The sequence below is a fragment of the Rhinolophus sinicus genome, linkage group LG15, assembly GCF_036562045.2.
Source record: "Rhinolophus sinicus isolate RSC01 linkage group LG15, ASM3656204v1, whole genome shotgun sequence".
Taxonomy (NCBI): Eukaryota; Metazoa; Chordata; class Mammalia; order Chiroptera; family Rhinolophidae; genus Rhinolophus; species Rhinolophus sinicus.
Genome location: NC_133764.1, coordinates 10,246,883 through 10,269,196, shown reverse-complemented (window position 1 = coordinate 10,269,196; position 22,314 = coordinate 10,246,883). Strand labels below are relative to the sequence as shown.

General features: G+C 43.8%; 1 protein-coding gene, 3 non-coding genes and 1 pseudogene across 5 annotated transcripts; 1 reads left to right on the top strand and 4 right to left on the bottom strand.

Annotated features, from left to right (window-relative positions):
• Nucleotides 1-4,901: 4,901 nt before the first annotated feature.
• Nucleotides 4,902-11,106, bottom strand: AURKB (aurora kinase B). 2 transcript variants are annotated; one of them, XM_019745061.2, is made up of 9 exons: nucleotides 11,023-11,106; nucleotides 10,629-10,701; nucleotides 8,504-8,606; nucleotides 8,356-8,395; nucleotides 7,919-8,110; nucleotides 7,496-7,634; nucleotides 7,252-7,400; nucleotides 6,495-6,669; nucleotides 4,902-6,317 (listed from the first exon to the last, which is right to left on the bottom strand). In XM_019745061.2, the coding sequence occupies exons 2-9, from the start codon at nucleotides 10,674-10,676 to the stop codon at nucleotides 6,144-6,146; spliced, it is 1,020 nt and encodes a 339-aa protein (XP_019600620.2). In that variant the 5' UTR covers nucleotides 10,677-10,701; nucleotides 11,023-11,106; the 3' UTR covers nucleotides 4,902-6,143. The 2 variants fall into 2 exon arrangements, with proteins under 2 accessions (XP_019600620.2, XP_074175806.1); XM_074319705.1 differs by having other exon boundaries at nucleotides 6,019-6,317; nucleotides 10,983-11,056.
• A 3,490-nt stretch (nucleotides 11,107-14,596) lies between these two features.
• On the bottom strand, nucleotides 14,597-15,247 carry LOC141568965 (oocyte-secreted protein 3-like; annotated as a pseudogene).
• A 5,290-nt stretch (nucleotides 15,248-20,537) lies between these two features.
• On the top strand, nucleotides 20,538-20,609 carry TRNAG-UCC (transfer RNA glycine (anticodon UCC)). Its single transcript has one exon. It is a non-coding gene; the product is annotated as a tRNA-Gly (tRNA).
• A 731-nt stretch (nucleotides 20,610-21,340) lies between these two features.
• On the bottom strand, nucleotides 21,341-21,412 carry TRNAD-GUC (transfer RNA aspartic acid (anticodon GUC)). Its single transcript has one exon. It is a non-coding gene; the product is annotated as a tRNA-Asp (tRNA).
• A 617-nt stretch (nucleotides 21,413-22,029) lies between these two features.
• TRNAP-CGG (transfer RNA proline (anticodon CGG)) lies at nucleotides 22,030-22,101 on the bottom strand. Its single transcript has one exon. It is a non-coding gene; the product is annotated as a tRNA-Pro (tRNA).
• Nucleotides 22,102-22,314: the final 213 nt, after the last annotated feature.

Sequence of the window (22,314 nt, the reverse complement as noted above, 5' to 3'; positions counted from 1 at the left end):
TCTGTTCAGGAGGCTTTGGAATATGCTTTTCAATATTTTATAAAAATATTTTTTGGTCAAAGAGGCCTGTAATACACAATGCAGGGAGCTAGAGATGGATGGCTTTTGTTGCAATCAGGGACCAGTGTCCTGTTAAAGGCCCATGTTTTCCCTGCTACTACATGAATACACATATTTTTTGTTGCAAACTATGCAATTCCTGTATATGAGAAGTTAGTATACAAAGAAAATGGCATTTTGAATCAATTTATATAAACGGTATAAGAGCCCAGCTATTTGAACTAAAGTAAAACCAAAAACAATTATTTCATTCCTTACATCAAAAAATAAAATAAATTCCATTTTGAGCACAATTTTAAATGAAAAGAAGAAAAGTACAGAAAGCAAACAAAGTGCATTTAAAAATATATATAAGCTTGGCGTGATTAAGGTTTTTTAAAGAAAGACCAAAAGTAAAATACCACAAAGGAAAAAGATGATTTGACAACATAAAACTGGAAATCTTCAACATAGAAAAGCCACCCTAAATTATGTTAAAAGACTGTGGGGACAGAGGCAGGAGTGTAGTTTCCAGGCTCTCAGCCTCACGTGGAAAGGTGCTGGCTCAGGTAGTAAATGTCCATCAACTGTGATTGGACGGTCATCAGCTGTGGCTAGTTGGCCGTCACCTGTAACCAGTGAGCCATTGGCCACTAATATAACTGCCGTGGCTATGGAAGCAGCAAATGGGGCTAGCAAGAAGATGGTGGCTAAGCTAGCAAGAGTGTATTGCGGTTAGCATGGAGGATTGCAGCTAGCAAGTAAGATTGGTGCAGGAAGACCGCTTGTTGGGGTGCTGGCGGATGTTTTTTTCCTGTGTCTCCAACCCAACCACCAGCGAGACTATAGTGGTATGACTCCCCTATGTATGGCTGTGTGGGTGTTCCTTTTTGGGCTCACCATATCCTGCATTCTTATGTGGGGAGCGGGACAGGAGACCCCGCATGACACCCTGCATGACACATGGCACAGCGAGCAGGGTCCCCCGCATGACAAAGACAAACTGCAGAAAGGAAAACAAAATTGGCAAAGTATACAAGCATGATAAATTGTTGATATCCTTTGATCTTACACGTAGCAAAAGATACATATAATAGAAAGATGGCCAAGGACGCCAGGGTTGGCTAATTCAGCATCTCAACAAAATCACTGAGGACGCAGGCTCAAAATAGTCTGGGAGTGGCATTCGAGACAGAGGGAAGAGAGCAAGTGCAAAGGCCCTGAGGTGGAAACAAATGTGGCATGTTCAGGGAACAGCAAGGAGACCAATGCTTTAGTGAGGGAAGCGGATGAACAGAAGAAAAGTTTGGAGAGGTAGGAAGGGGCAGGATCTCTTTAGGCAGGGATTTTAAACACAGAATCACCTGGGGAGTTTTAAAATATATAAATGCCTAGGTCTCAAGCCCGGCCAATTAAATCTGAATTTCTCACAGTGAAGGTCTGAGAGTTCTATTTTCTTTTTAAGCCCTCCAGGTGAATCTGATGTTGAAAACCAACAGAGGACCTTGCCATGGTAAGGATTTTGGATTTTATTCTAAGCACTACACTGAAAAACCAAAGGAGGGTTTTGAAGAAGGGAATGACATTCACTAATTTCCATTCTGTGGAGCATGGACTGTAGAGGCCAGGAATAGAGGCTGGGAGAACAGTTAGGAGGCTGTTGCCGTCGTCCAAGCCAGAAAAGATGTTGGCTTGAAGTAGCATGAGAACAAAGGAGTTTGTAAGAAGGGTGGGGCTGGGACTCAGTGGATTTGACTGGAGGTAGAAAGGGCAGGGGTAGCAGAGAAGAAAAGGGAGAGAAACCACGGATAATTCCTAGTTTTTTGGTCTCAGCAACTGGGTGAATGATGGTGCTATTGACTGAGATAGGAAAGATATGTTTTTTTTCTGCAGGGGGGTAGTGAATCGAGAGTACGTTTTAGGTGTGTTAACTTTGAGAAGCCTATTAGACACATTAAATGGAGATGCCAAGTCTCGAGCTTGGTGGAAAGGTTCAGGTGAGAGATAGTAATGTGAGAGTCATGTTAAAGCCATGGGATAGAATGACATCAGAGTGTAGATGGAAAAGAGAACCCAACACGGAGCCCCCAGGGCCACCATCAGGCTCAGAGGAGGGCTGAGCTCAAGGGAATTAGCTAGGCGAGAAGGAAAATGAAGATAGTGTGGTTTCTGAAATTGGAAGGAGGGGAGGGATGTAGTTCTAGAAGAGAAAGTTCACCCGTTGCATGTGGCTGAGAGGTGGGGTCAGAAAAGGGCCTGTCAGATTTGGCTGGAATAGTTTCAGCAGCTGAGGGGTGGGGGGTGGGGGAGGGACACAGGACAGGATGCCTTTTCAGTCTCTAGGGGTCAAGCCCAGGTTACTGACAAAGGTCATGGCACAGATTGGTGAGGAAGTCAGTGCACACATTGAGTGTAGACAATACGCTTGAGAAATTTTGCTGTGAGAGTACATGGGGAGCTAATCAGATGTGGCTCAAGCTACTAGATTTGTATGAGAATTGTCCACCAAAAAAGGAACATATTAATGGTTGACAAGACAGCTACTGAGATGAACTTGTTGAATGGCAAAAGGACTGGGTCCAGAGCACACCTGGAAGGTGGCCTCTGATGGGACCAGGGTGCTTCTTCCACTTGAGAGTAGGAGTGCGGAGGCAGCTGACATGTGAAGAGAGGTAGCTTGGGAGCATTGGTTGGATTATAAAAGACCTAGTTCTGCTGCTTCTCAGAGAATGGCAAGGGAACGTCATAAGGGTGGGGATTGTGGAGAACTTTGGTGACTTAGGGAGTGGAAAAGCCAACACATGGGGGAGGGTGCAGGAAAATGGGTATCCTCTATCATTGCTGGTGGGAGCAGGAGCTGCACCACCACTTTGGAGAGCAATTAGGCAAAATATATTGAACATTTCCCAGGCATACCCTACAACCCAGCAGTGCCATGTCTTCTCTAGATCTTTCCCAGAAAAGCCCTCACACAGGAGCACAGGGAGGAATGTAAAAGACGTGACTATAGTATAATGCATTGAAAATAGTCTACATGTCCATCAACAAAATGGCATTTTTGTTATTTTTATATTTAGTAGTAGTATTATTTTTTTGATGAATTTATTCAAGCCAAACTGACCACATATGCTGGGGAGCAAGATCTCAAATGCACCCCACAAAATGGCATTTTGAAAACCTAGGAATATCTATATTAGGGTTAAAGTGCAGCAGCTTAAAAAAAAATGCACATCTATCCAAACTCATAAAGAGCCTTCTAAGGCATCATAAGGGCAAAAGGCAAATGACAAAACAACACATACAGGGCAAAACTTAAAGAAATCCCACATGCTAAAAATGCTGTTTTCTAGTATGTAGACAGGAATGTGAATACAAAGGACTAGAAATGTTACTAAACTATTAGTTTCTGATATTAGTATAGTTGGAAAAGTGGAATTTCACCTTATTTGTGTTATTTATAAGTGAACTAACTCATTTGTGTAAATTAAAACAAAATTTTTAAAGAGACAATACACAGCTCAAACACAAGCCCTGGGGAAGTGGAGCCTGGGCATAAGGAAAATTAGAAGTCACAGGCGCATTTGCCTAGCAGGCTTGGCAGTGAGGGGAAACAGGGCAGAGTCCAGATGGGGGAAAGCTCATGTGTTTTGACTTTTTCAAACACCTTTGACATACTCTGAATCAGAGAAGAAATCATAATGGTAATCAGAGGATATTGAGACCTGAAAAATACAAATATACTCCACATCAGGCCTGTGTGACTCAATGAAGTGACACTTGGTGGGTATTGATAGCTTTAAGACACTCAGACTGGGGGAGAACTTGGAGATAGATGAATGACCTGTACATAAAGGATTGAGCAAATGACGTAAGACTGTTGACTTCAGGGATGTTCTATTGTACTAGAAAGGAAAACAATAGAATGCTGCATAAATTAGCTTGGCAAGCATCTAATGGTCAAAATATAAACACTGGACATTGATCCTCTCGATTTGCAAGGTCCATGAGCACAGAGGATTTTTTCTTCTATTCACTGCTTTACCTCCAGCCTCTATAAAGCAGCACCCAAATGTTGAAAGTGCTTAATAACTATTGTCAAATGAATAAATCCAACCAAAATTATGACAGAATTACATCAGAAGGATACAGGAACAGAAAATGTACGTGTGCATGGTGGCAGTGGGGTGGAAGAGTGAAATCCTTAAACTTTATAGCAGGAAAACACTAGGTAATGCCTAAAATGGAAGACTTACGAAGTCGCAACAGAAGCATGTTATCTGGAAATAGATGGTAAATACTAAAAACAAAACAGCAAAAAGATTTGGAACTGGATGTCTCTGGCAAAAGAAATGAGCAGACTGCTTTAGAAAATAAAAAAGCCTTATAATCCAGTTGTTTTAATCTATGGCTACGTGTAGTGGATTGCATGGTAGCCCCTCAAAAAATATGTCTGTGTCCTATGAATCTACGAATGTGAAGTTTTTAGGAAAAGAGTCTTTGCATATATAATTAAGGATCTTGAGACGAGAGCATCCTGGGTTATCTGGGCCCTAAATCAAATAAATCAAATGACTGGCGTTCTTATGATACACAGAGAGACAAAGACAGAGAGGGAAGGCCGTGTGAAGACGGAAGCAGAGACTGGAGGTATGCAGCCACAAGCCAAGAAATGCCTGGAGCCACCTGGAGCTGGAAGAGGCAGGGATTTTTCCCTAGAGCCTTCGAAGGCAGTGTGACACAGTGGACACCTTGATTTTGGACCTCCAGAACTGCCAGAGTAAATTTCTGTTGTTTTAAACCACAAGTTTGTGGTATTTTGTTACCGCAGCTCTAGGAATCAAATACAGCATGAATCACTGAGATAAAATAAAAATAAGAAAATTTATTGATTTACCTTGCCACATGGATTACAAGAGCAAATAATCAAGATACAGAAAAAGCATTTCATGAAAGTCAACACCTATTAATGACACAAAAATGCCAAACCCTTAGCAAACTAAGAAGAGACTAGGCCTACCCTAACCTGATAAAGGACTTTTTTGAAGACTACTACTTAGTAACAGCAAAAATTCTTTTTCTGCTTCTGATACACCTACATAGAAAATAAATGTGTGGGGTGGCTGGATGGCTCAATTGGTTAGAGCGCATGCTCTCAATAACAACGTTGCTGGTTCAATTCCCACATGGGATGATGGGCTGCGCCTCCTGCAACTAAAGATTGAAAAAGGCAACTGGACTTGGAGCTGAGCTGCGCCCTCCACAACTAGATTGAAGGACAACTACTTGGAACTGATGGGCCCTGGAGAAACATACTGTTTCCCAATATTCCCCCAATAAAATTTATAGAAAGAAAATAAATGTGTGTGCTGTGGAAAGGCAGCATTATACCATTCTAGAGTTATATTAAATATGGAGTTTTAAAATTGGGCTTCTCTACTTACTAGTTGTGTGAATTTGGGCAGATCACGTAATGCTTCTGTTGTCTTATCTGCCAAATGAGGGTAAACCTACAGCAAGCATTATACTTAACAGTGAAAAATTGAGTCAGGAATGAGACACCCTCAGTACTGCTCCTGTTCATTCCTGTACTAGATCCTGACCCGAGCAGTAACACAAGCACTGGGTACAGCACTGTTCAGTTGCTCCTAGGTCGGCAGGGAGTGAACCAGGAGAGGGAAAGACTAGAGGCCAGACAATTGAGAGTGAGAAGAGGTGGACAGAGATCAGGCTTAGCAGACCGGAGCCGAGGTCCCCAGCACCTCCAGACCCTGAGAGTCAGAGCAAGGGAAAGAAAAGACAGTGGGAGCAGGGTGGCTGGGAGCTGACGGGGTTGGTGTCAGAGCTGAGGGCAGGGTGCTACCACGGGCAGTGATGCAGTACCCATCTCTGCACCCAGCCTGGGCAACTCCCTAGCCTCCTCCCTATAGGGGACAGCTTCCTCCCCAGCAAAGTCTCTACCTGTAAACATCTACACTCATCAATGTAAAAAGCTTCAGACTTTATTAAATAAAAAGGAGGTAGAAGACAGATAAGAAAACAGACAGGGCCTCCTCCTTCTAATTACACATATAAGGACAGACAACTGAGTAAATGACAGGGACAATTTAGGAGACAGACTGAAGGGCGGAGGGAGGCAGTACCCTCCGAGAGTGGGCCCGGACCCAAGGGTGGGTTGAGACCCGGGCCAGGGGCAGCCGTTCTGAGGGGTTGTGTTTGAGCAGCTTGGAGATGAGGTCCTGGGCTCCTGAGGGCACAGAAGCGGGGAACTTTAGGTCCACCTGCAATAAAGGAGAAGGAAGGACCCCATTAGTTCTATCCTGGCTGCTTTCTCCTTGACCACCTATTCTATGTGGAGAGTTATGTAGGCCACAGAACTATGTTTTTGCTACTCCCAGCCGCTGATCTCTATGGCTGTCACAAAGCCTGGGCCAGGCACCCGGAGCCAGCCCTCCCACCTTGACGATGCGCCGATAAGTTTCATTGTGCGAAGCACTCTCGAAGGGTGGGTTTCCCACCAGCAGCTCATAGCAGAGTACTCCGATGCACCACAGATCCACCTTCTCGTTGTGCATGCGCCCCTCAATCATCTCTGGGGGAAGGTAGTCCAGGGTGCCACACATTGTCTTCCTCCTGGGTAGGGTGGGGGGAGTAGGCAGGGATTCCAGAGACAGATGGCCTCTCCTTTCCCTGATGCCTGATGGTAGGGAGCCAAGAGATCCCAGAATGTACCAGGAGAGTGTTCCAACCAGGCTCTGACAGGGCCCTGGGGTAGGAGTGGGGTGAAGATATAAAGCCCCAGAGATGGGATTACACACTGCCTCAGCATTTCCACACTGAGGGATGTGTCTTAAAATAAATAATCAGATAGGAGAGCAATGTTCACCTTAGAATTAAAGAAAAATTTGGGACTATCTCGAATGTCCATGAAGCAATTCCCACTTAAATAAATCAGGTTACATCTCTACTATGCAATACTCTGAAGCCACTAAAAATGATGTGGGAATATCGTCAATGACATGGCAAGAGGGTTCCAATATATTGAGTCAGAAATCTGGGCAACAAAACTGAGTCTCCGATTTTTATTAAGATACTGCTATGTCTATATATTTGCACGAGGACAAACCTAAACTTCTCTGGGTAACAAGATCTGGAGTGGTTTTATTCTGAATGTCCCAGCCTCACACCCAGGGTTGGCTTCCTGGCCCACCTTACCTCAGGGAGGGGGCATGTACAGACCAGCCGAAGTCAGCAATTTTCAGCTCTCCCTGGAGTCCCAAGAGCAGATTCTCTGGCTTTATGTCTCTGTGAATCACCTTCTTCCCGTGGCAGTACATCAGGGCATCTGCCAGCTCCTCCATGATCTGGGAGGGCCAATGACAGGTAGTCAGACAAGGATGGACCTCTAGCGGCCAGCAGCATCCCCCAACCTCAGGGTCCCTGCCCACCCCTTCCCAACCGTGGCTGTTCGTTGCTCATCAAAAGTGCGGCTCTTCTGCAGCTCCTTGTAGAGCTCCCCACGGGGGGCATATTCCAGAATCAGGTAGATCCTTCGACGGTCATAGAAATAGTTGTAGAGTCGCAAGATGTTGGGATGCCTGAGAGAAGAAATGGAGGAGGAGTCCTGAGGAAATGGCAAAGACAACAGGTCCCATGTGGGTTAAACTGGGGTCAGACTTGGACTAGGCGTCAACAGGGCTGGCAGTGGTAAGAGGGAACTGGAGGCAGCTCTCCAGATTGGATTCAAAGCTCCGGCCAGGATGGAGAGCTCCATGGCTACGTGGCTACAGCTGCAGGGAAAACAATCTGGATGCAGTGGGGGTGAAACAGGAGCTGGGGGACAGAGCAGAGGGGCTTTGGCTCAGAGTGCGTCGACCCTTACTGCAGATGAGCCTGGATTTCGATCTCCCTGCGCAGCTGATGCTCCACACCTTCCTTCTCTATCTGCGACTTGAAGAGCACCTTGAGCGCCACGATGAAATGGCTTTTCTTCTCCCGAGCCAAGTACACATTTCCAAACTTGCCTTTGCCCAGAGGACGCCCAATCTCAAAGTCGTCAATTGTGAAGGACCGGCTGATTAGAGAGTGGGGGGAAGGCAGCTGAGTACCAGTTTGTGGATCACCTGAGCTGTTTGGCTTCTCCCTGCACCTCAGCTCATCCAGCCCTCAGCCCCATTTCTCTTCCAAGGGAGTCGAAGATGGATCAGGTTTTCTTGCCTGCATCCCTCCTCCTCCTGCCCCTAGCTTCTACCTCCCTCATTTCCAACCTGTTCACTCTCCCATCCGCTCTTCTTGCCACCCCAAGGCTTGGGCACTTACATTAAGTTGGGTGTCTCACTGCTGTTCTGGCCATGGGCAGCTAAGGAAGAAACAGATAGTTTGAGGCCGTCCTTTGACATTTTCATTCCCCCACCCTCCCCAAACTCTAGTTCCTTCAGGTCAGTCCTCTTCCCCTTGTTCCAGTTACCTGTGGGCTGGGCACTGGAGCGGCTCATGAGGACAAGCGAAGATGGGGTGGCAGGCTCCTTCTGGAGGACTCTCTGAGGCAGGGTGTTCAGGCCAGAGTGAGCCTGAGAAGGAGCACAGGGAGCTCTGAGGGTGCCTTTGTCCCAGTGACCAGGTTGGAATGTGCTACAAGCAGCATTCTCGCTATAGAGCCACCCACTCCCGGTTGAAAGAGGAGCACTGAGACCACAATATTGCCACTCAACCCCAAGACTCTGCTCAGAGCCCCACATTAATGGGTTATTAATAAATAAGCTAAATTTGCCGAAGATAAGGAGCAAAGGACTTACCCTAACACCTAACATTTCACCCCTTTGGCCTTGGCCCTCACTACATTCTCTAGCATGAAGCTGTCCAATCTCTATAGTCCTGACCATGACACCACTCATTCACCAACCCCGCACCCCAGGGGACAGTAGAGAGGGCTGGGGCAATGAAGATCCACAATTCAAGGAGTTGTAGCACAGAGGCATTCTCACAGTCCCCTAAAGAGTTCAGTCTAGTAAGGCTTAGATAAGCTCTTTGAATGTTCAGCAAATATCAGTTTATCCCTTGCAACCACAGGCTTTAGGGACACTGAGGGCTACTCTGTTGGCTTTGGACCACTTCTCACTTTCAACTTCTGGGTAATATACACAACTTTCTTCTGGGAGTGACCAGTGTAGAAGTGACAGTGGTTTCTCATTCAGCCTCTGCTCTTGACAGCCTCCTCAATGCTCCATGAGGGAGGGAGCTGGTGGACAAGGGGACAGGTGGACCCTCCCAGATACTGAAGCCCCACAAATAGGGAGCAAAGCCTGTGTGGGCTCCTTCCTTTTAATTTAGCCAAGAGAGGAAGAAAAGCTATTCCCAAACAGTGATATCAGTATAGAATTTACATGTTGTCACACAACAGACTAGCAGACTGTCCCCCCATGTCTTTCCTTAAGGAAAGAAGAGTCTGTGAGACTGTGCATCCCTGGGACTGTATATTTCTCTCTATTTAGTCTCCAAAAGAGGGTTTGCAGCCAATGACGAGTGAGATTCCCCACGGGGGAGGGGGGGACGACTCAAGCCAGGCAGAACCCCATGGAGACCCACGATGAGCTGCCTTAAAAAGATTTGGGAAGGGGCCTTGTCTCCCCTTCCCCCTGCCTGGGAAAAACCACTGACTCTCTGGTTTTTCCCCTCTCACCTAATTGTGAGAAAAGTCTTTAGAGCGATAAGATCAAGCTCTCTCTGCTCAGCTCTATAAAACAGTCTCGACATGTGATATATGATATACGTCCTTTAGGGAGTCACATTCTCACCTCAGTCATCATAGGACTTTTGCTTCGGCAGTTTGGGGACCAACATAATTGGTTTGGGTTGTTTCTATAAAGTGATGGATGAGTCTCACAGACTGTCAGAAACAATAACACTTCCTTGTATACTTGTCAATAAATACCACCAGTCGGCTTTATTCTGGGCGCCAGTCTTTCATAACAGTGAGTCCCCAGACCTTCTGAGATTTAACTGCATTAAGTCTCTGTTTCTTTCTTTCTTAAAAACTTAACCCAAAGCCGCCCCTTCTCGCATCCTCACTGCCCGTGTTGCGCTGGACGCGACATTTACAAATAAGCAAGTTAAACAAAAGAGTCTAGAAATAGACCCACATATATGTGGGAATTTAATATATATAATAAAGCTGGTATTTCAAATCAGAGGAGAGACTCTTCAATGAAAGGTGTTGGGCTAACTGGAAAATAAATCTATTTAGAGCCTTATCTCACACCCGTCATTAAAATAAAGTCCAAATTATTAAGCCTATTTTTTTCAGGACAAGGGTTGGGAATCATGGCCTGAAGGCCAGACCCTGCTTGCTCAGTCTATTATCATTTGTATACGACAAGAAGGCTCAGCCCTGCAGAGGTCCCTACAAGGCTGGTCAGATTCAAGTTCGCAGCACGTGACAGGATGTGGCTGCAAATGATCAGACTGGATTTTGCCAGCAAACTCTTGGAGCATAAGGGAGAAGAAAGTGCTTAGAGGAGCACCCTCTACAGGAACTCAAATATCGAAGCAGGAACTCGCCATGAGGGTGGGGGGAGGATAAGGAAAGCCCTTACCTTCTGTCGGCCGTAGGGCCAGGGGTATGCGTTCTCCTTCTGAGTCATCCTTAGAGGGAAAGGGGGAGGAGAGCTGAGCAAAGAAGAAAGAAAGAGCCGTTAGAAACAGGAAAAAGAGGGAGGGAGAAAGGGAGGGGTCAGACTGAGGTAGCCAGACGCGATTGCCAAAGGCCAGTAAAAGTGATATCAACAAACTAACCTCTTCAGCGCACCCGGGAGCTGGCTTTGCGGCCCCCGCCCTGCTACCCGCCCCACCCCTTTCCAGGACCCTATCTCTAAACCTTGAGCGTCCAGCAGCCGGACCGAGTGCGCGCGGGCCAGCCCAGTGGACCCCAGACCTGTCTGATCACTTGCCTTCTCCCAGCGAAAGACCCACGAAAGGAGGTCAGCTCACCTGGAGCCCGCGGCACAGCCAACCTGCTGGCTGCTAGCAAACGACGGAATCGCCCCGGCCGCGCCCCCCCCCCCCCCGCTATGGCCTTTTCAAATCTCCCGCCCTAGCCCCATTGGCTGAGCGCACCGCCCAGGCCCAATGCTCATTGGCTGGCTGGGTTTCCCCTGACGTAGCCCGCAGGGTCCCAATGGAAGAAACTGAATGCGAGCCACAGCATTTTGGGGTTCAGGTTTAGGAAAGAATCCCTTATTTCTCAACCAAATATTCTCATATATATATATATAAATGTATATATATATAAATGTATATGAATATTCATATATATAAATGTATATGAATATTCATATATATATATAAATCTTTAATATAGCTGGAATTTACCCCTGTGTATGTATGAACTAGGGTCTAACTCTGTTTTCTGCCAGATAGAGCCAGTTATGCCAGCACAATTTGTTAAACTACACCATTCCGAGTGGAATTTATTTATTTATTTACTTGTTGTTTGTGTGTTTTTTTTCAGTCTTTTTATGTTTCTCTCATATATAATGCCCAAGGATTTTCGTTATCCCCAGGGGAATTTAAATGCTACTCTTGATATATGAAGTCATCGCAGATACTTAGATCTAGAGTCAATTATAGTAAATTAGTCTTGTGTTATTACTATTTTGTTCTTTAACGTCTGTCGCTCACCTCCCTAGTTGTTTTCCACCAGCAGACCTTTCTCTGCAGGTCTCCTGATGAAGGCCATGTTATTTGGACTGACTCTCACTTTCACTTTCCTGCCACCCTCCCTACTTTTCTTTCCAATCCCAAATTTTATTATTGGGTTAAATAAATACATCTTGAGACCTTCTATGAAATAAATAACTAGCGGATATTTCTAAGTAGTAGTATTGCCTATCCCGCACCCTTCCTCTCTTCAAATAATAACACCCTAACTTTGCTCTAGGGAACTGCCTGTCTCCCCATTCTTGTTGTCGGTTTCTGTTGCTGCTAACTCCAAATCCCTAACTTGATCAAGACCTTTTGTAGCGGACATTATGGTTATCTAGCCAGCATCCATTCTCTGAGTGATTTCCACTTCCTGAAAGCACTTTGAGTTTTGTGAGATGAAAGCTGAACCCATCCCCGGTCCAGGAGTAGACCCTGTTTGATTTACATGTCAACACCTTTAACTCCAGGATCATGGTCACTGATTCAGGGATAAACATGTGACCTAAGGTGGCCATTTAGTGGGAATTTTAGAATTCTCCAGAACCCTAGGCAGAAACTTCTTTTCTCCTGTTGGAAGTGGACCAGGAGGCAAACAGCCCGGCGTTGATGCTGGTGATGCTCCTAAAAGGAGCAGCCTGAGAACGAAGCTGACATTGCAAAAGGTAGGAGAGATGTCTGGGAAGAACCTAAGACCTTGATGATATTTTTTGAGCCTCTAGATGCCTATTTCAGCATTTTCCTTACATGAGCCAACAGGTCTCCGTTCCTAATGCAGAGATGTGAGGATCATGACCACCCTGCTGCCATTTGTGAGAAATCATTTTGCTTCTGGAGGTTTTCACTGAGGGTCAACCCAACCCCACTTCCTAAGATCTGGGAGCCCTTTTCAATAGCAATGCCTTCATCAACATACTTGGCGTAGAGAGACTAGCCAATACAAAGCTTTATAAATATCCTGTCACTTGCAGTACAGTTTATTTCTCAGGATTTAGTGAAGGGAGACTTTTCTGGAAGCTATCAGGGGACATAATACCTGATAGATCTAATACAGTACCTCTGTCCCTTGGAGTAATTAAATTCCCACTTGCACATTATGTCAGAACATATTTGGCTTTTCAGGAATATTTGATGGGCCAGCATAAAATTGGGATTTGCATTATTCATAAAAGCAAAACAAAAACTGTTCTATCAGCTCGACAACTACCAGCTGACTGTTTCCGTTAGTGAACAAAAATCTCTGTTATAAATGATCTGTGGGGAAGAACCAGTCTTGATTATTTTCAGTGTATCACAGAAGATACTTGTATAAAATACAATAAAAATGAGTGCTTGAAAGAATGAAATCTAAAAAATATAAAAATTACAAGCCCACATTTTTGTTTGTTTGTAATCAACATATATAAAAGTACTCTGAGAAATGCCGTATGAGTTTTTAAATGCTTACTCTCAAATTCTAAACTTATCCTGGACCTGAAAGAAACAGTTTGTGAAGAGACATCAGTCTGTGAACCATACTTTGAACATCACCAATCTACACCCATAGTGATAAATGTAGCCCCATCCAAAATTATGCTTGCTGTCCTCTATCTGGCACACACAAAATCGACACTTCTGCAGATATTCCCTAGGTTTATAATGACATAAATTCGCAATTTGCTCTAAGGAACTCTTTTCTTCTTTCCTCTTGCTTTGCTTTTCACCTCCCAGTCCATGTTAGGTGTGGATTCTGGCTACTGGCCAAGTAACAATGAGAGGGGTAGGTGAGAGGGGATCGCCACTGTTTATCTGCCAGGGCTGAATTTTCATGTGACTGGGAAGACTCAGAACTGTGTTGTCTTCCAAAGTTCAGGGCAGGATGGCTGGGATACTATAATGTTTGTGAGGCACAGATGACAGTACCTTTTATTTTTGATAATGGAATATCCACCAAAGAAATTTCAAGACATAAATTCTCATCATCAGCCAATAAACCCCATCCAGGAGTGAGTAGTAGACTCAGAAAGGTCTAGAAGGGCTCATTGGGAGACCCTGGCCAATATCCCCAATGTCTCGCCACTAACTTGTCCCCCTTAAGGTAAAGCTGAAGCAGTGCTGCTGAGTTAAGTGGGTGCGTCAGGACATGGCTGCCCTCCTCCATCCAGACTCCCCTAATCATCCCCAGGTCAAACTTCATTGCTGGGTTTGCTCTTGGCTATTAGAGTCCAAATGTTCGCCTATGGCACAAATGACAGGCCTGGACAAAATGTGTCTCTGCCACGATGATGAAGGCCCTATCCAGGTCCATTTATGTCTCCTCACAGATTGGATCAAGAGGGACAGTGCCACAAGCCTCTACACTACACTTCTAATACATTTTAAAGACTTTTTATTGAAGTGTACGTACAGAACATAAATAGCCAGATGACTTTCACAAACTAAACACCCCTGTCAAACCAGCACCCAGATCAAGGAACAGAACATTTCCAGCACCCCAGGAGGACCCCTTGTCCTCCTTTTCCAGTCACTACCCCCTTTCCCAAGAGTAGCCACTATCCTGATTTCTAACTTCATAGTTTTGCCTGTTTGTCCTTTATACTCATGGAATCATACAATATATATTCTCCTGTGTCTGACTTCTCTCATTCAACATTATGTTTGTGAGATTTATCCATACTGTTGATGTACTGACTTTGAAATACACACGAACATGATAAAATTTACAGGCTAGTTAAAAGTAAGTCTCTCTACCAACTTTTTTTTTTACAGTAAAATATGTCAAGTTTTATTCATGAATTTGTGTTCACGTTGACAGTTAAAAACACAAAGGTCTTCTTCTCAAAGGCATCATGAAGGGGATTACAATAGATGAAATGAATTAAAGTCATGTAAATATATAAAAGTAAAATGCCACATGACATCTATAAACTGGGCTACTTCTGTGTTGCTGCTCCATGTTCAAGGGTACAAGCTTCTAGATTTCCTAAGTGAAAGGCTGGGTGAAATTCCCTGGGAGTGAGTAATTGCATGGTCCATAAAAAGGTATCAACCAGTGTTCTCTGAAGTGGCCATAGCCACATCTCACACAGTATCCGTCCTGTACCAAGAACCATTGCTGAGTAGGTGGGGGTACAACAAAGACGCTGCTCAATTCAGTGTTGTTAAGTGTGACATGGGAGCTGGGAACCGTACACTCCCAACAAAGTTCAGCAGAAATTACCTGATTCCTTGGTGTATAGGTAAGCTAGGATTGAATGACAGCTTCATCAGAGAAAACCTGTGTTACAATTCCACAGAGACTAACAGGATAATCAAATTCAAGTTAGTCTTGTCACACTCCAATTGCCTGACAGCCACTTCCCAGAAATAATTCGTTAGGGCCTACCAGTTCATCTTGACAAAATAGTGCTCTTTTAGCTACAACGTAGAAATTAAAATGGCTGCATTCCACCAACACTGGCTCTTGCCCAGAACACATCCAAATCAAGGAAACAAGTAGAAGCTGCAGTCCTCCTAACTCCACAAAGGCCTTCATTATGCTAGATCTTGGGCTAAGAGCTCCTCAGGAAGCAGGCAGTTCTGTCTACCATCTTTAATTGTCTACTCCTCTACTCCCATCCCCAGAAGCAACCACTGTCATTAGGTTCTTAGGTATCATTCCAGAATCCTTCAGTGTGTGTATGGGTGTGTGTGTGTGTGTGCGCATTTTGTTCTCAAAATGATTCATGCCAACAGAAGAAAAAAAGGCTGCAGAGTGATTGTAAACAGGAAATTGAAAGTCCTCAGTCCCAACTAGAGGAATTACCTAGAGGTAACTCCTGATAACATTTTCTCATATCCTTCCAGAAATTTTCTACAGTTATATTAGTTTATGTCTCTCCTTTAAAAATTGTGCAAGCGGATTCATACATGCACTGTTCTCTCATATTTAATCTATCAATTTATGTTAGACATTTTTCCATGTCAACAGAATCAAATATACCTCACTCGTTGTTATTGTCATATAAATTCCATTGTATTGGGAAGAGGAACTGACAGAGATGGGCAATGTCCATCAACTGATGAATAAATAAACAAAATGAGGTAAAGCCACACAATGGAATGTTACTCAGCCGTAAAAAGGAATGAAGGATTGATACATGCTACAACCAGCATGGATGAACTTTGAAAACATTATGGCAGACACAAAAGGTCCATTTATGTGAAATATCCAGCATAAGCAAAAAGTAGATTACTGGTTTCCGATGACCTGGGGAGGGGAGAGTAGAGAGTCGACTACCAATGGGTATAGGGTTTCTTTGTGGAGTGATGAAAATGTTCTGGAATTACATAGCAGCAATTGATGCACAACTGTGTGACTGTACCAAAAACCCCTGAATTGTATACTTCAAAATGGTTAAAATTGTAAATTTTATGTTAAGTGTACTTAACCACAAAAAATTATGAAATAGCTCCAATATCAAGAATACTATGTAAAAGCTCTTGTGTAACTATGACTCAATTATTCAGATCTTAATATGATTTGCCATATTTAATTCTGGTTTTTTAAATGAAATAAAAGACATATAGGTGAAGCTCCAGTGTAATATTTTAAGAATTTAGTTTATGTATACTGTTTCTCTACCATTTTCCTCTACTGTCTTTTTTTCCTGAAACTCCTCTTGGAGGCATATAAGAGCCTCTACTTCTCTCCTCCACATCTTTTTTGCTTACCTTTTCATGTTTTTCAAATCTCTTGTCTGTCTGTTTTGTGTTTTGGGTAAATTCTTGAGTTCTATTTTTGAAACAGCCAAATCTCTCTCAGATTGTGGCCAGTTTAAAATGTAAGATAGACTTATTTTATTATGTCTGCTACTCGTGTAAGATTTCTAACTGGTCATTTGTATATCCCTATAATTTTATTTAATTTCTGGCTTTGTTTCATGATTTCTTTTTAAAGTGGAAGTATTTCTTCATTTATCTTTTTACGTATCCTAATCATTCTTACTTTAAATTCTTTATCAGACTGCGCCATAAACTTATTTTCATCTAGACTGAATCCATGCTCTAATTACTCCCACTCTAATCATATATTTCTTCATATATTTTGGGATTTTGTTTTGTAACTTCATCTTGGGTGAGAGATCTTTTTTTTCTTTTTTTCTTTTTTTGTTGTTTTCTCTCTTTCTTTGTGTTCACCCCTTCCTGACCTACAATTTGGCCATTGCTATTACTTAGCCTCTGCTCCCAGTTAAAAATCAGTTCTAATAATGGTATTTGGGGGCTCCTGCTGCAATGTTGATATTGAGAGTATCTCAAATGAAGTCCCTGAGGAGAGGGCAAGTTGGTTCTGTTTTTGGTCTTGAAGCTACATCCCAGTCCTTGTGCTTTTTTGGGCTTGTAACTCCAGGCAGGGAGCTGGCAGTTTTTACAGCCTCCTTTTCTGATGCAGAGATATCGTTGCAGCTGTGGCTCCAGCACCCTGTCCTTAATCAGTTCCTATTTCCCCATAGGAACTTAACACCCTGCTGCTGCCCTCTTGCAGACTCTGCGCCCTGCAGACCTGTACCATCAGCTCCATTCAAGGCTTTGCATTTGTGGTACTGAATTGCTTTTTTTCTAAGTCAGGTTATGGCCTTTCAGTTCACTATTTTTTAAAAGTATTTCACCTCTCAGTACAATGTATTTGAAGCAAAAGGGGCTAGGATGGGAACTTAGTGTCTGTCTTTCCCCCAAATCCAGATATTTTCTGAATCCCAGGTTTTCAGAACGTATGCTGGGATGGTATATGTAGACAGGTATGAATAAAACAACTGGAGCTCAACTTCCGTGTTGGGGGAGTAACGGGGAGTGGCGGAGAGTGTGGCAAAGTATGTGCCTGAATGGGTGAGGCAATACTCAGCACTAGCTGATTATTACTATATGAAAGCGTAGTCTAAGTATGGACAGATTTTTCTATTTTTAAAGAGAAGCTAGAAATCTAGAGTTATAAGAAAAATTTGCTGAGTTGTATAATAAATGTTGGCAAATAAGTCATCAAACAAGTCTATGGGTGGGATTTGGTCTTTAGACTGGCAATATTCAACCCCTAATACACTCAGGGCTCTTTTGGACCATAAATCACACTTTACAATTAACCTTTCATCCCCAGTGCCCCAGACCTTACCTAGTCACTCATCAAGGCTTTTAAAGAATAGCATGCAGCAGGATGTAGCAGAAAGACCATGGACTTGGGTGTTACAGGGCTGCCTCTGGGCCTGCCACTTGCAGTCTGTGTTGCTTGGCAAAATGCTCAATCCTTCTGTGTGTCAGCTCTAAAATGGGCATAGTTATACTGCCTTGCAGGGTTGCTGTCAGGATTACATGAAGTAAGGTCACTAAAGCACGAAACACAGTGCTTAACACACAGTAAACCCTCAACACTACCTATTATATGACGAATACATCAGCTGGCCCCGGTGGATGAGAGAAGGATCTTCTTTGTGAACTAATGTCAACTAATAAATGTAGAAGGAAAGATAGAATTAGAAAATTACCTTTCTGTATCTTCTTATAAAATAATTAATTGTAGCAAGGTGCTCTGGTTTGGACGTGAGGGGTACAGGAGTGCAGATGGCCAGCCTCACAAGCCCTCCTCATTTGTGGTCAGGGCTCCTTCCCGGGCTGTCGCCTTGCTAAATTATCAGCAGTTCTAAATTTGAGCACACAACTTCTGGGAAAAGGGCTGTAAAAAGGTGTGTCTTCTTCTTGGCACACGTGACACAGTGACCACTCCGGCAGAAGGTGGGGCATGGATCAGAATGCCGAGAGAAGCGTGAGGCACAGATTCTAGCCTGAGCCTGGATGGATGTCTGCTGGTGTAGGCAGCCCAGATTCTTTGCCAGCTATTCAAGCCTATTATATTAACAAAGGCACTTTTAGTTAAGGAAAGAGATGGCAAGGAAGAAATTTCCCACAAGAAAGACAAAGTCTATGGGGTGGTTGGCCTGGACTTTTTGGTTTTGTTTTCAATATACTGGAAGCAGCAAAAATGCACATGGCTTAAGGCTTCTAGTGACTGCTGAGAAATCTGGAGAAAGGTAGTATTTGTATTTAATACCCTTGTGTTCTACTTCAAGTTGACATGGAAAGAACATCAGTATTGCACATGTACTGACTTTTTTTTCTTGTCCCTAAGCAATACAGTGTGATAACTATTTACATAGCATTTTCATTGTATTAGGTATTATAAGTAATCTACAGATGATTTATAGTACATAGGAGAATGTGCATAGATTATATGCAAACATTACACCATTTTATATAAGGGACTTGAGCATCTGCGGATTTGGGTATCCAAGGGGATCCTGGAACCAATTCCCTTCAGATACCAAGGAATGACTGTACAGCATGGATAAACTGGATAAAGGGATGATTGACATCCTGGCGGGACAGAGTGGGTGGCACCAGATTTCATTAAGCTATTCAGAATAGACAATTTAAAACTTATGAATTTTTTATTTCTGGAATTTTCCATTTAATATTTTCAGACCATGTTTGACTGCAGGTATCTGCCTCAGAAAGTGAAACTGTGGATAAGGGGGGTTTACTGTAATTTACAGAATTGTCCTCGAATTTTAAAAAAAATTATAAATATAAGGACTATCGAATCATATTTCAATGATAATTGAAAATAATAGAGTATAAGATTATGTACACTACTGGCAAGTGGAAGTTAAACTGCCAAAATTTAACAGTGATTTAGGATAATGAGTATAAATTACTATTATTGCTTTGAAAGTATTCATTATTGCTATATTCTTCCCAATAAAAAACATTTATCATTCCAAATACGTTTTGTGAACAAGAATTGGGCATTGCTCATGAACAATTTCTGTGTTAGGACACCTGAAATATCTATGAGATTAAAGCTGTTATTATTTTAATTGGTTGATTTGACGGAATTAAGATGAAAACAAAAGTTCCAAAATTTTATTTTAGAAAATTCAGACACTTTAGGGGGAAAAAATCACAGGAACACTGAGGTTTGTGTTTATATTCTTCTCATATAATAAACGGAGTTGGTTTTATCTTTCCTTTCCCGATAACTTTTACCAGCAGTCTATCAGATACTGTATATATAGTTAAGTTCGGTGAAGTGAGCCCCGGGATGATTCAAATATACAACCTTATAATCTGGAGTCAGATGCGCTGCTTTTGAGACATAAAGCCTTTCACAAGCCACAGCTTGACAGTTCTCGTGAACAAAAACATCATACGCAATAAGGGGCGCAATGTTATCCTCGTGCGCCTAAGATTTTGCCAGCGTGGTTATTTGAGCCGCGAGTGGGCTAGACGTGCGTGCACATAGAAGTAAAACATCCCCTGAACAAATTGTGCTTAAGTACACTTGATCTAAAGCTCAATTCTTTAACCTTGGGACACATTGAGCTCACTCAATATAGAAGCGATTTTATGTCTTCGGGATTTATTTCTGGGGCTCATAGAGCCATCACTGTGTCTCTGCAGTTCTGGCACCTTGAACGAATCTTAGCTTTAATATCTGCCCCACCAATGACTCAGAAACCCCTTTACTTAGCTTCTCTGGAGCTAGGTTTCCTCGTCTATAGACTTGATACAATCAATCACCCAGTCTCTCGCGGAGAGACAGTAGCGCAAAGGCGGTGATGGGAGCTGAGCAGCTCACACGTGAGTGCTCAGTAAACAACATACACTATTTCCATCTCAGCCTCCCCTGTCGGGGGTTGGGGAGGGCCTAATTCACCCCTTGAATTTTATCATTCAAGTCACGAGTCTGCAGATATGTCTAAGACTTAAGTACCTCCGGATAGCTGGAAAAACAGAAGGCGTTGGTGGTATAGTGGTGAGCATAGCTGCCTTCCAAGCAGTTGACCCGGGTTCGATTCCCGGCCAACGCAGGTCTGTTTTGAAACTTTTTCCCCTTGAGTTCCCTGGGCCTGACCCCAGCGTCATGCTCGTGGTGTTTCCTTAGGTGACCAGCTCTCCGTGACCTCGGTTGGATTCCCACCTCACTCCCTCATCGAAAGAAGCTACGTGGAATCTTCGCCCGGGATTTCGGGTTTTGCTTGGATCGCAGTGTCAATCCACAGTCAAAAAAAAAAGGGGAGGCGAAAGGAAATAAAAAATGCCCAGGGTCGACACCCTGGCTAGTGCGGGGCGCAGGCCCAGGACCCCGCGTGGCTGCGGGCGAAAGGAGCTTTCTCAATTTCAAGCTGAGACTGGAAATGCGCCTTTATGTCAAGGAGAAAAGCACCGCGCAGGAGGCCAAGTCTGGCGGCGGGATTACGCCCGCTGTGTTAGTTTTGTGTTGTTGCCCATCTGTGTTTTTTAAAATTATCGTCAACGACCAATGCTTATCGTCTAATAAGCATAGTGAACGGTGAAAATAATGACTAATAAACATTTTGAATGGGGAGAATAACTGCCAATTTAGCCACAACGCAAATCACTTGAAGTGAAACAAACTTGAAATCAAGAATGTGAGCTCGAGTCAGGACAAACTATTCCTTTCGTTCTCTTTTCTTTCCGGTCTTCTTTTCATCTTCATACCAGGGCCCAGGATAACGACTTTCTAAATCAGTAGGATTTAAAATAGAAAGATTCAAATACAATGAAAAATTAACGCGCTCTCCCCGTCGGGGAATCGAACCCCGGTCTCCCGCGTGACAGGCGGGGATACTCACCACTATACTAACGAGGAACAAGCTTGTTGCTGGCCCCTCAGAACCCTTGATCTGATTCTTTCATCTAGTTTAGTGTGTTAAAGGTGAAGTTCCTACGTAGGTATTTTGTTTTTTCAACCACTAAGAAATGCTAACCCAAAACCTAAGCACATTCTTAACCACACCTGAGCGTGAATCCCCAGAAGGGTGGACACGATCAGGAATGACCGAGACAGACGCCTCCAGGGCTGCAGAGACCTGCTCTCTGAGAGTCCATGGGTTCTCTCAAACACACCCCTGAATAGGTCCCACCCCTTTTCACTGCTCCACAGCTCTAGGTTGACCAGCATCAATCGAAATGAAAGCAGGCTTTGGCGGTGGTGAAGGCACAAACCAAGCAGGAAGGTGGGGAACAAAAAGTGAGTGTCTCGCCCAAGTCTGAACGTGTCTGCGCTCTTTTTAGCGTGTTAGGAAGTACTGCGCAGCACTGTGAGCTGTTTCCTGCCACCGCAGTGTCCACTCAGAACAAAATTGCTCTCTGCACATCCGTTCTAAGGAATTAGTTCCACTCTGGTCACTTCCCAGGGAAGCTGCCTTAGCGGCATTCCAAAACCAGGTGTCTTGCGGTGCTCTAGTCTCCGCAAAAACCAAAGTAGGGCTCGTCCGGGATTTGAACCCGGGACCTCTCGCACCCGAAGCGAGAATCATACCCCTAGACCAACGAGCCGACGTGAACAGAAACCTGCGGACGTCTTTAGAGGACTTACTAGGCTTGCTGCAGTTCTAAATCCGTGAGTCTCCTCGCGTGTTCAAGGACCTTTTGTGTTGAAGGATGCTGAATGCTTTTGTCTGGGAATCTTTCCGCTCCGGGTCTTCGAGCTCCGACTTCTACCAGCAAATAATGTCGGGCAAGTGGAAGGGAGTCGTCTCAGCCTCACCT